The sequence below is a fragment of the Triticum urartu genome, chromosome 5, assembly GCF_003073215.2.
Source record: "Triticum urartu cultivar G1812 chromosome 5, Tu2.1, whole genome shotgun sequence".
Taxonomy (NCBI): Eukaryota; Viridiplantae; Streptophyta; class Magnoliopsida; order Poales; family Poaceae; genus Triticum; species Triticum urartu.
The window spans coordinates 48990297-49004330 of record NC_053026.1 but is presented as its reverse complement, the minus strand read 5'-3'; the positions used below and the strand labels follow the sequence as shown (position 1 = coordinate 49004330).

At 47.5% G+C, this 14034-nt stretch overlaps 1 protein-coding gene across 1 annotated transcript; it reads right to left on the bottom strand.

Moving 5' to 3' along the window:
* Positions 1–3798: 3798 nt before the first annotated feature.
* Positions 3799–8925, bottom strand: LOC125506750 (chaperone protein ClpB1-like). The gene is made up of 8 exons (XM_048671476.1): positions 8160–8925; positions 7923–8071; positions 7493–7830; positions 7143–7410; positions 6865–7062; positions 6623–6766; positions 6522–6533; positions 3799–4101 (listed from the first exon to the last, which is right to left on the bottom strand). The coding sequence occupies exons 1-8, from the start codon at positions 8923–8925 to the stop codon at positions 3799–3801; spliced, it is 2178 nt and encodes a 725-aa protein (XP_048527433.1).
* Positions 8926–14034: the final 5109 nt, after the last annotated feature.

The following is a 14034-nucleotide window of genomic DNA, read 5'->3' as shown; positions in this document are numbered from 1 at the left end:
CATGCAGCGGGGCCCGATGCTGAGCCCACCTCGTCAGGAGCGGACGGGGGCGAATCCCCTCGCGCCACCAGCCCGTGGGCCGACCCAGGAGCCGACAGCAGGATGCCTGACACGCCTGCGTCGCGATCCGCCTCGAATCGGGAGCCGGATCGGGAACCTGCGGCTGGCGCGGTTGCAGCTGATCTTGCAGGATCTTCTGTGGTGCAACCAACAGCGACTGCCACACCGGGATCTTCTGTGGTAAGCTTCACCAGCAGCAGCTCCGCGACGCCATACACGATCTCAGTCAGGTATTATCAAGGCAAAAGAATATACTGATTGTACTGTAAGGTATGACAGGGTCAAAAGAGCTTTCCTTAGTAGTTTTGGTGAACCAACCCACTTGCATGATGCACTTAATCATAAAGAATGGAAGGAGGCTATGGATAGTGAATACAATGCACTCATGAAAAACAAAACTTGGCACTTAGTACCACCAAGGAAGGGAAATAATGTTATAGATTGTAAATGGGTATACAAGATCAAGTGAAAATATGATGGAAGTATAGACAGGTACAAGGCTAGATTAGTTACTAAAGGATTTAAACAAAGGTTTGGCATTGATTATGAAGATACCTTTAGTCATGTTGTTAAGGAAGCTACTATTCGGCTTGTGTTGTCTATTGCTATTTCCAGAGGTTGGAGCCTACGACAGCTAGACGTTCAGAATGCGTTTCTTCATGGTGTTCTTGAGGAAGAAGTGTTCATGCGGCAACCACCGGGATATGAGAACCAAAGCACACCACATTATATCTGTAAGTTGGATAAAGCTTTATATGGTTTGAAACAGGCCCCTAGAGCTTGGTACTCAAGATTGAGCATGCAGTTACAACAACTTGGGTTTACACCATCAAAAGCAGATACATCTTTGTTCTTTTACAATAAAGGCAATATCACTATATTTGTGCTTGTTTATGTTGATGATATAATTGTTGCTAGTTCAAGTTCAGATGCCACCACCTGTTTGCTTAAGGATCTGAAATTGGAGTTTGCTCTTAAGGATCTAGGTGATCTTCACTATTTTCTTGGAATAGAGGTTAAACAGGTAAAGGATGGCATACTTCTCACACAGGAAAAATATGCTACTGATATTCTCAGGAGAGTGGGATTGGAACATTGTAAACCTGTGAGTACACCAATCTCAACCTTAGAAAAACTTACAGTTGAAAGTGGAGAAGTGCTTGGACCAGAGGATGCAACAAATTACAGAAGTGTTGTAGGTGCTTTACAATATTTGACTCTTACACGTCCTGACATTTCTTACTCTGTGAACAAAGTATGTCAATATTTACATGCACCTAGAACTACTCATTGGACTGCAGTTAAGAGAATTTTGAGATATCTTAAGTTTTCAGAGGGACTTGGGCTTCATATTACCAGGTCTTCATCCATGCTTGTTACTGCATATTATGATGCAGACTGGGCAGGTTGTCCTGATGACAGAAGGTCCACAGATGGTTTTGATGTGTTTCTGGGAACAAACCTTGTATCATGGAGTGCAAGGAAACAGGCTACAGTTTCAAGGTCTAGCACTGAGGCTGAGTATAAAGCTTTGGCTAATGCAACAGCTGAAGTAATGTGGATACAGACTTTACTTTATGAGCTTGGAATTAAAGCTCCACAAGCTGCTAGGTTATGGTGTGATAACATTGGTGCCACCTATCTTTCAGCTAATCCTATTTTCCATGCACGAACCAAACATATTGAAGTTGATTTTCACTTTGTCAGAGAAAGAGTAGCTCGAAAGCTACTTGACATTCGGTTCATACCCACAGGAGATCAACTTCCTGTTGGCTTTACAAAACCACTCACCGTGAGACGGCTAGATGAGTTCATGTACAATCTTAACCTTGGCAAAGCTTCATGAGGTTTAGATTGAGGGGGAGTGTTAGAATTAGTTGCTGTATAGGGATAGAATTCTCTTTAAATTGTAAACCTATTCTATCTCTTCTTCTGTTTCAACCTCTCCCGAATATCTCTCTATAAACCGATCGATCTAGCCTCGATCCAAACTTGTAAGCCACGGCATATGTTCCATATAATGCAATGCGGCCTGAGCAAAGGGTTCTACGCTTCCCATAATATTTGACACCATTTACTTGTCAAATTTCAAAACAAAACCAAATAGCCAATCGGGATAGTAAAAAGATCATGATAAAGGGCATCCATATTAAAGACTAAAACCACTGACCTAGTTTTCTCATGGGTGTGCATTTCTCGTGAAAATTGGAGGAAGCAAAGAGGAGAGGAACAAACCTCGAACGAAGCCTCGACCACAGCGGTCGGCAACTGGTGGTCCTGCTACTTGTAGCCATGGTTGCCTCCTCCCCTCCTAGGGCATCGTCTCCTCCAGTGCTCGCGGGTGAGTGCCTTGGGGCCCTCATCTGGATCATCGCAGGTACATGTTGCCATGGTTCGCCGGAACTCTAGGGTTTCAAAGGGAGGAGAGAGGGGTGCTGTGTGTGGACTTCCTCTTCTGTCAAGCGGAGGTTGATCGTAGGATGGGTGGCAACTAAGGCATTGAGATCAGAGGAGCGGTGATGCAGCAGCGTCCTCCTTGTTGGTGGTGGAGTGATGGACATGAATGAATACCTGGCATTGGGGAATGACTCCGATATGCAAGCAGCGAAGGTGGTGGCGCGCACACTGATCCTCACCATCGCATTGGATCAAAAGGGCCTGGTCCTCCACGCTGCTGCAGAGTAGGCATGGGTCGCCATGGGGGTCGCTCGCCATCCATGGTGGAAGAAGGGCCAGCCACGGGTAGTCCTGGAGGAAGGGGAAAGGGGATGGGGAATTGAGCGGCAGCACGCAACCTCTATCAGGAGGAGAGCTGGCCAAACGGGCCGGCACGACACAACACAACCCGACGCGTGCTAATCGTGCATGGCATGGCACGGCCCACTGGGTCACGATTAGTAAATGGTCCATGTTTTGTTGGCCCACGTGCTGCGCCGAGGCACGGCCCCTCGGCAAATCTGGCTAGCCCGCCGGCCCACCAGGCACGATAGGCCCACATGTTGTTTGGCCTGCTAGGCTAATTTTTTGGCCTATTGGGCTGTTTAATTCCATGTATATAAAGATAAAATAAATAAACGGGTCATATGTCGTGCCGGCCCATGTGCTCAACCTTGTGGCCTAAGCACGGTGCACCGCGTGACTAGCACGGCCCGATTAGCCCGTGCTGGGCCTGGCCCGTCATGTGTCGTGCCAGCGTGCTCGCGGGCTGGCATGCTAGGCACGGCCCGTTTGGCCAGCTCTGATCCCAAGGAACCCTGCGTGAGGGGAAATCGAGCACCAAGAGATGCAGATGAGGAGGGGAGCGGTTCGTGCAGCGTCGGATGGCTGTCTCGGGATAGAAAGAATCGGTAAAAACTAGTGCAAGAGTGAATTACGTAAGAAAAAATCGGCGGGTTGTTCCTTCGATGGATGGGAGGCTGTGTCAATGAATGACTACGTACACATTCACCTTTAATAGTACATGTATGAACTTAATTTATTCCCTTTTGTGGGTGAACTTAATTTTGAACACAATGTGAAATATTCAGATACAACATAGCATAAACTCCAAACACACATTACCAAACATGACTGCATGACTGGGTGAACTTGTTTTAGCGAAACAAACATAACATAAAACTATGTAATCGAACGTAAATCGACAAATACATGGAAGAAACTAATTCTCCCGCGCCTTCAACTCGAACTGGGCGTAGTACCTCCTGATCTCCTCGATAGTGCACGGTTCAATCACATTTGCTATCGACTACCTCCCTCTCTACCCTCTGGGGATCCTGAATGTATAATTGGGGTCGTTGGCAACTTGGCATCATCGCAATTATCAGAGGAAATCAACATGGCAGCCTTGACTTTCTCCTCGGCCACGACAACCAGCTCCTCAGTAATCTCGACCTCTATCTCGGCCAAGGCCTCCTCCGCACCCATCCTTCTTTCCTTGGCACCAACCCTTGCAGTTTCCTCAGCCAAGGAGGCAACAATGGCGGTGTTTGTTTGTAATCCAAATTCAGATAAGGCTAACTTCTGACGGAGCAGAGCGGAGGCCTGTTGTCAGGAGGCTTGGGCCATAGCAGATCAGTGTGTGTGTGTATCCTTTGTAAGCCGCCACATGTGATAAGATCATCGTTGTAAATCCCTCGTGTTTGTAATGTCTCCCGATATAGTGAAGTTTCACTGGCTACGCTGTGGTTTTTACCCTTCTCATTGGGGGGGGGGGGTTCTTGCATCCGGGTTCTGATCTTTCAGGTACACCACTGCCACCCCCCTGAAATACAATGTTAAAACACCTAGGTGCAATCTCACATCTGACCACGCCCACGGCCATATCCTTCATGACTAGTGCATCTACATCCTCCTAGAAAACATCATTAGATCCCCAACCTCCTCCAAACTCCTCCAAAACTATGACCACTACCCCTGCCGGGACCTCTACCTCGTCCTCCATCGGCTAAAATAAAGTCACCCTATTCAAGTTTTGATTCATCATGAATTCCATCACCACATTCCTGGTGCCAGTGTCCCATCAATTCACAATCACCATAGAAGATTGGCAATTTCTCATACTTAACATGGTACCACTCCTTCTCCCCTCCATTTGTAATGTACGCAAACCTAGTGATTATTTTGTTAACATTCATCTTTACACGAAGGCAAAAGTCTCCTACGAAACCAGACGACAACATATGTTCTACATATGCCACATATGTTCTTTCCATGGATGAAATTATTCAGCAACATATGCACTTGCGCCCAGACAAATATCTTGTCAAGGACTATCGATCTAGGATTCCGAAAATCCGTCATACTCTTCAATCAATAGAGCTTGGTTTTAAAGAGCCAGGGACCCATGAGCATAGCTTTGTTCCAGTCCCCTAAACACTTGGATTTAATCGTAAAGAGGTTATCTTCAATCCTTCTCCAAATTACATCTTATGCATGATTCCAAGCCAATCTTATGTTGAAGAACAGCGCACTAGGCTAAACCCCTCGTGTCGTGTGCACTATCATGATCGCCAGCCACTTGGCCTGTTGCGGGAGTTCCATGACTTCATCTTCCCACACAACGTGATTATTGTTCTCCTCGTGCAGATGGAATCGGCCCAATAGATCATCAACACAGCTCTTGCTTGTTCTCCATGGACGGAACAAACCGCGGATCTTAGGAAGAGAGATCCACAATCAACGGGGACAATCTCACAGTCGACTGAGGAAACTCTTGGCGACGTACGCGCACTGACAAAGGACAAAGAAACCCTATGTTTTTTGCTAGGGAAAAGAATCGGTATATGCTAAATGTAGTTTTTGCTAGTTTCTATCAGAGGACAGCCTCATGGCCTTGAATGGAGTTTTCATCTGGTTTTATCAAATTAGCCGAGTAATTTTGCCTTCTTAAGGAATGTGGACCATCCATTCTTGTGATCCAAGGGACATGATCCATCAGTGCTAGTGGGCAATCTTTGTGACATTCTTCCATTTAAGGAGCAAAATCAAAGAAGAAATGGGAGACCTAAATAGGCACTCGAGGCCATGGACCTCTCACAGCCTTGGGTCCGTGCCGTCGAGCTTCCACCCCCCCTCGTCGGGTCCTCTCTCCACAACCTCGCTAAGCTCGCTGCCACCATGCACATCGGTCGACATTGATTGAGCGCGAGCTCCGAGGTAAGCAATGTATTGACTGTTCTTCTTCTTCCAACTATTACACCAACATCTCAAAGTCTTATTCAAGTCCGCCACCTCCCCAAGCGAGTTTTTAGAGAGATGGCACAATTACAATGTGCCGCCGATGCATACCACCGACATGGCGGCTGCCAAATCGGGGAAGCATCGGGGGCTCAGGGCTGAGGAGGGCGCGGCTGCTGGAGAGGGAAAATGGGTCACAAAGTCAGCTCAAGCCGAGGCTTAGTTTTCAAGTTGTCAGATGTATGCCCTTTTACGCCGAGTTTGGTATGGTAGTGTGGCTCTCGAGGCCGTTGACCTCTAGCAGCCACAGCTCGTCGCCATCGAGCTTTCACACCCTCGCCGGGTCCTATCTCCGTGACGTCCAAGCTCGATGCTGTCGTTCCCACCGGTCGACATTGATTGGCCACAAGCTCCTAGGTAAGCGATGTACCGACCGTCCTTCTTCTTCAAATATTACAATGGCATCTCAAATTCAGACAGGCTAATTCAAGCCCGCCACCTCCCCGAGCGAGGCCCAATGGCTGGTTGTCAGAGAGATGGCCGATGCGCACCTTTGACAAGGCGGGCACCAGATCGGAGGAGCATCGGTGGCTCCGGCTAAGGAGGGTGCGCCGGCTGAGAGGGAGAAAGGTTTCGACGTAGAAAATCAGAGTCAGCTCAAGCCGAGGCTTAGTTTTCATATAGAAGATCTAAAGTCAGTAGCAGTCAGTCATAGGTTTTCCCTTTCCTCGGTGGGCACATCGTGAAGTACAAGTCCCACCAAGCAAGATTAATTACCCACAAACCTGGAACTTGTACTGACCGTTTTGTTACAGATACAGATATAGCACGCAAAACTAATTGCTGGCCACGTAGATCTGCCACCTCCGGCATGCTACTTCTGTACCTGGTATTTCAGCTCCTTATTATCGTCAGCGGCATCGATGGAGATGGTCGAGCCTTGACATGCTTCTCCATTGACCAGCATGTCCACAAGAACTCTTGTCACATTTTTCTTCATCCACCTTTTAATAGGCCTTGCGCCATACACCTGCAATACATAGTACATGTATGCATAGTAAGCAGGATATGTACAAATAACTACCCAAATAAGTATGATTTCGTTTGGTAAAAATAACATGCACTTACCGTGTCGTGTGCTTCTGACCAAATGACATCCAATGCGGCATCTGTTACAAGCAGAGAGATGCCCTTATAAGCTGCCGTATCAATGACCCTCTTCATCTGGATTCTCGTGATCTTCCTCAGTTCATCGTGTGAAAGCGGCTCAAACATCACAATTTCACTCAGTTTGTTGAGAAATTCAGGCTTAAAGCGTTTCTCGACCTGCATCATCAACAAGTAAATTTGTCAATCAGCAGGGTGCGCACCGGGACTTTACAAGGGACAGTTTGGGATACACATACCTGTTTCCTGAGAAGATCTCGTGCAGTTTCTATGTTTTCTCCAGCCATTCTAGCTAACAGGTTCTCTGCTCCTAGAGTTGAGCTCATGATGATGATAGTGTTCTTGAAATTTATGTTGCGTCCTTTCCCATCAACCAGCATGCCATCATCAAGGAGTTGAATGAGAACCTTGAATATCGAAGGATGTGCCTTATCCGCCTCATCAAAAAGAACAACGCTATACGGTTGGCTCCTGACTTTCTCGGTGAGTTGTCCATCTTCTTCGTAGCTTTAGAAAGTCAAATGGAAAAGTGAGACGTGAGTAGGAATTTCAGAAACAAATACAAGTCCAAAGTGTGTACAAGCTAAACCTTCGAGGTCCTCCAATGAGACGTAACACAGAACCACTATCGGCATATTCAGACATGTCAAAGCGGACTAATGCCTTCTCATTGTCAAACAACTTATCGGCAAGTGCTTTCGCAAGCTCTGTCTTTCCAACACCAGCCGGGCCCAAAAAGAGGAAAGAGCCAATTGGTTGGCCAGATTGATCAAACCCGACCCTAGAACGTAGCACTTCTTGGGCAACCAAATTAACCGCTTCATACTGTCCAACAATCCTCTCATGCAATCTGTCTGCTAGGTGGCTCAACTTCTCTTCCTCTCGACCAAGTGTGGTGATCGGAATTTTAGTCCATCGGCTCACAACCTTCATATAACAATAGAATATGGCATGAACATCACACGGAAACAAATGAAAACTACTCACACTGATACGATTAGCAAGGAATGTTAATTTACCTGGGCAATATGGCATGGACCAACGGTTAACTCTTCCGGTGCATTTATAGTGTTAGTATCCTTATTTTGAACTTCTTTTTGCTTATGCAACTTCACGGTAGTGCATGCCTCGTCCATCAAATCAATTGCTTTATCAGGAAACTGGCGACCTGACAACAGCAAAATCCACAATTTCTTCAAGATGCACAAACCTACGAAAGTGAACTGAATTAGCTCTCAACCATATGACGAACTTACCGGTAATATAGCGGCCAGCGAGCTGCGCAGCAGCAGCAAGAGCATCGTCGCGAATTGTCAGTCCATGGTGGTCTTGGTACCGGTGCTTCAACCCCTGCAGGATGGCAACGGTCGCCGGCACGCTCGGCTCCTCGACATCAACCCTTTGGAACCGCCGATCGAGCGCCGTATCCTTCTGGATGTATCTGCGGTACTCTTCGGATGTGGTAGCGCCTATGCAACGGATGCGGCCACGGGCCAACGCCGGCTTGAGGATGTTGGCGGCGTCCCCGGTGCCGTCTCGGTCGCCAGCACCAACAATCATGTGCATCTCGTCTATGAAGAGGATGAGCTTGCCACGGGCATCCTCCACCAGCTTGATGGCATCCTTCAAGCGCTGCTCAAACATGCCGCGCCACTGAGTCCCCGCGACCATCGCCCCGACGTCGAGCTCCGCCACGCGGGCCCCGGCGAGCGCGGCGGGGACCGCCCCAGCTGCGATGCGCTGGGCGAGGCCCTCGACGATGGCCGTCTTGCCGACGCCGGCCGCCCCGACAAGCGCGGCGCAGTTCTTGGTCCGGCCGCAAAGGATGCAGATGACGCGGTCGATCTCGTCGTCGCGGCCGATGACCGGATCAGCCCCGGCGGGGTCCAAGGTCTTGAGGAAGGCCGGCCTGGAGGTGAAGAGGGACCTGAGCTCTTCCTCGTACAGCCTCAACGCTGTACAGGCCAATCCAACGGCAGTGACGGACAATACTCTGATCATGGCCTTCTCCCCCTCCCCCATCCCGTTTGATCGATAACCTAACGTGATCGAAGACCAGGAGCGACCTGGTTTTGAAGCTGGCTGGGTAGATTCTCTCGGAGGCTAGCCATAGCTACTACGGCAACCAATAAAAGGCTGGATTTGATCGATTTCTTGAGCAGCACGCCACGCTGAATCCCCGTGGATGGTCCCACCTAATTCTGTATAGTCAAATAATATGGCTAAAATTAAATTTCAAAAAACAAATATGGCTAGTACCTCGGTCGACCGGTCCCGCTCCCAGATCAGTCGACTCGCCATCTGTTTGATGTGAGGCACAACGGCCGTTTGATCTCCTTTACACGTCATCGTCTTCCCCCGCAAGCACAGGAAAAAGGGCCCTCAGCTAGCCCTGTGGTCGCAACATCGTCACCTGCCGGTTCCAGCACTGTGCGCTCGCGGATGCAACATCCCTACTGGCCGGCTCCAGCATGCAGCAGATTCTGGAGACGGGAGACAGCTCTGGAGACACAAATGTGGGTGGGGCCCATATGGGACATGTCGATTGCGGGAGGTGGCCGGCGCGAGGCTTGATCGGTCGCCAATTCTCAAGGTTTTCCAAATAATATGGCCAACGCTAGGCATCAACCCGATTATCCCAACGCAAGGATTTGTCACCTTGCTAGCCGCCCGATTAGCATGTTCGGGACCGTTAGATGAAATCCTCAGCCGTCCTTATCGCGTCATCGCCCGATCATCTTGGAGGCCCGCAAGAGGCCATCTTCCCCGCACCATGTAGCATCGCCGGCTGCCATCACAGCACTGTCAATCTCATTGCAACTCAAAGCACCCTCAACGGCCTTTTCAGCACGGTGCTTCCTTCACAACACCGGCTTGCAGCACACCACCGCAACACTCCCTTGTCATACCCATCTCTGGCCTCACAGCACCGGTGGACACAGTTGCAGCATCGCACTCGCAGAAAATCCTGTCAGCATCACACCACAATCGTGCCCCCTCGCCGTACTCATTCCTGGCCTTCCAACAATGGTTACCACTGTTGCAGCATCGCTTGCTTGTTTGGCACTCTGCTTGTAGCTTGCCACAGCGCCGCTAGCATCCCTGGAAGACCTTTGCAGGAGCGAGCAAGCACACTGTCGCTTGAAAGAAAAAGAATTGTGGAAGCGTATGCAGTTCGGCAAGGACGCGTACGTGTTATATAGAAATGACAGATTACAAGAGGAGGCGCAGGTTGTTACTAGGCTTGGCCTCTACTCCAAGCTACACAAAGATAAACCTTTCCTAGCTAACAACCTGCCGCCCAAGATTACACGCACGTATACACAAGACGTGACAACATGTCACAAAATACTAGCCTATACAATTTCTACAAGCCTATCATTTAACATCCTCCCTCAAACTTAACTCATCAAGGTTCAGATTGTTCTTGAAGGCTTGAAACTGTCGAACTTGTAGAGGCTTAGTAAACCCATCAGCAACTAGATCTCCTGTTGGGATGAACTGTATTTCTAGTAGCTTCTGTGCTGCTCTTTCACGAACAAAGTGATAATCAATTTCTATGTGTTTTGTTCTGGCATGAAATACAGGATTTGCAGAGAGATACGTTGCACCCAAGTTGTCACACCATAGTTGTGACACATGTGATCTTCCAATTCCTAGTTCATCAAGTAGAGTTTCTATCCACTTTACCTCAGCAGTTGCATTTGTCAGAGACTTATATTCTGCTTCAGTACTGGAACGTGATACTGTTGCTTATTTCTTTGCATTCCAAGATATAAGATTAGACCCAAGGAAAACAGCAAAACCTCCAGTAGATCTCCTGTCATCTGGACACCCAGCCCAATCCGCATCAGAGAATGCACTTATTGCAGTTGATGGAGACCTACATATAGCTTAAGTCCTATGTAAAGAAGTAGGTGTTGGGGAACGTAGTAATTTCAAAAAAAATCCTACAAACACGCAAGATCATGATGATGCATAGCAACGAGAGGGGAGAGTGTGTCCACGTACCCTCGTAGACCGAAAGCGGAAGCGTTAGAACAACGTGGTTGATGTAGTCCTACGTCTTCACGATCCGACCGATCCAAGTACCGAACGCACGGCACCTCCGAGTTCAGCACACATTCAGCTTGATGACGTCCCACGAACTCCGATCCAGCAGAGCTTCGAGGGACAGTTCCGTCAACATGATGGCGTGATGACGGTGATGATGATGCTACCGACGCAGGGCTTCGCCTAAGCACCGCTACGATATGACCGAGGTGGATTATCGTGGAGGGGGAACCGCACACGGCTAAAAGATCAATGATCAATTGTTGTGTCTCCAAGGGGTGCCTCCCTCCCCGTATATAAAGGAGTAGAGGAGGGGGAGGGCCGGCCCTCTCTAGGGCGCGCCATAGGGGAGTCCTACTCCCACCGGGAGTAGGATTCCCCCCTTCCAAGTTGGAGTAGGAGAGGTGGGAAAGAGGAGGGAGAGGAGAAGGAAAGGGGGGCCGGGCCCCTCACCCAATTCGGATTGGGCTTGGGGGGGCGCCCCCCCCTCCTATGCTTCCTCCTCCTCTATTCCACTAAGGCCCATACACTTACCGGGCGGTTCCGGTAACCTCCCGGTACTCCGGTAAATTCCCGAATTCACCCGGAACCATTCCGATGTCCAAATATAGTCGTCCAATATATGGATCTTTACGTCTCGACCATTTCGAGACTCCTCGTCATGTCCATGATCATATCCGGGACTCCGAACTACCTTCGGTACATCAAAACATATAAACTCGTAATATCGATCTTCACAAAACTTTAAGCGTGCGGACCCTACGGGTTCAAGAACTATGTAGACATGACCGAGACACGTCTCCGGTCAATAACCAATAGCGGAACCTGGATGCTCATATTGGTTCCTACATATTCTACGAAGATCTTTATCGGTCAAACCGCATAACGGCATACTTGTTCCCTTTGTCATCGGTATGTTACTTGCCCGAGATTCGATCGTCGGTATCTCAATACCTAGCTCAATCTCATTACCGGCAAGTCTCTTTACTCGTTCCGTAGTGCATCATCTCGTAACTAACTCATTAGTCACATTGCTTGCAAGGCTTATAGTGATGTGCATTACCGAGAGGGCCCAGAGATACCTCTCCTATAATTGGAGTGACAAATCCTAATCTCGATCTATGCCAACTCAACAAGTACCATCGGAGACACCTGTAGAGCACCTTTATAATCACCCAGTTACGTTGTGACGTTTGGTAGCACACAAAGTGTTTCCTCTGGTAATCGGGAGTTGCATAATCTCTTAGTCATAGGAACATGTATAAGTCATGGAGAAAGCAATAGCAGTAAACTAAACGATCAAGTGCTAAGCTAACGGAATGGGTCAAGTCAATCACATCATTCTCCTAATGATATGATCCCGTTTATCAAATGACAAATCATGTCTATGGTTAGGAAACTCAACCATCTTTGATTAACGAGCTAGTCAAGTAGAGGCATACTAGTGACACTATGTTTGTCTATGTATTCACACATGTATTATGTTTCCGGTTAATACAATTCTAGCATGAATAATAAACATTTATCATGAAATAAGGAAATAAATAACAACCTTATTATTGCCTCTAGGGCATATTTCCTTCAGTCTCCCACTTGCACTAGAGTCAGTAATCTAGATTACACAGTAATGATTCTAACACCCATGGAGTCTTGGTGTTGATCATGTTTTGCTCGTGGAAGAGGTTAGTCAACGGGTCTGCAACATTCAGATCCGTATGTATCTTGCAAATCTCTATGTCTCCCACCTGGACTTGATCCCAGATGGAATTGAAGCGTCTCTTGATGTGCTTGGTTCTCTTGTGAAATCTGGATTCCTTTGCCAAGGCAATGGCACCAGTATTGTCACAAAAGATTTTCATTGGACCCGATGCACTAGGTATGACACCTAGATCGGATATGAACTCCTTCGTCCAAACTCCTTCATTTGCTGCTTCCGAAGCAGCTATGTACTCTGCTTCACACGTAGATCCCGCCACGACGCTTTGTTTAGAACTGCACCATTGACAGCTCCACCGTTCAATATAAACATGTATCCGGTTTGCGATTTAGAATCGTCCAGATCAGTGTCAAAGCTCGCATCGACGTAACCATATACGACGACCTCTTTGTCACCTCCATAAACGAGAAACATATCCTTAGTACTTTTCAGGTATTTCAGGATGTTCTTGACTGCTGTCGAGTGATCCACTCCTGGATTACTTTGGTACCTCCCTGCTAAACTAATAGCAAGGCACACATCAGGTCTGGTACACATCATTGCATACATGATAGAGCCTATGGCTGAAGCATAGGGAACATCTTTCATTTTCTCTCTATCTTCTGGAGTAGTCGGGCATTGAGTCTGACTCAACTTCACACCTTGTAACACAGGCAAGAACCCTTTCTTTGCTTGATCCATTTTGAACTTCTTCAAAACTTTATCAAGGTATGTGCTTTGTGAAAGTCCAATTAACCGTCTTGATCTATCTCTATAGATCTTGATGCCCAATATATAAGCAGCTTCACCGAGGTCTTTCATTGAAAAACTCTTATTCAAGTATCCTTTTATGCTATCAAGAAATTCTATATCATTTCCAATCAACAATATGTCATCCACATATAATATTAGAAATGCTACAGAGCTCCAACTCACTTTCTTGTAAATACAGACTTCTCCAAAAGTCTGTATAAAACCATATGCTTTGATCACACTATCAAAATGTTTATTCCAACTCCGAGAGGCTTGCACCAGTCCATAAATGGATCGCTGGAGCTTGCACACTTTGTTAGCTCCCTTTGGATCGACAAAACCTTATGGTTGCATCATATACAACTCTTCTTCCAGAAATCCATTCAGGAATGCAGTTTTGACATCCATTTGCCAAATTTCATAATCATAAAATGCGGCAATTGCTAACATGATTCGGACAGACTTAAGCATCGCTACGGGTGAGAAAGTCTCATCGTAGTCAACCCCTTGAACTTGTCAAAAACCTTTCGCAACAAGTCGAGCTTTGTAGACAGTAACATTACCGTCAACATCAGTCTTCTTCTTGAAGATCCATTTATTCTCTATGGCTTGCCGATCATCGGACAAAT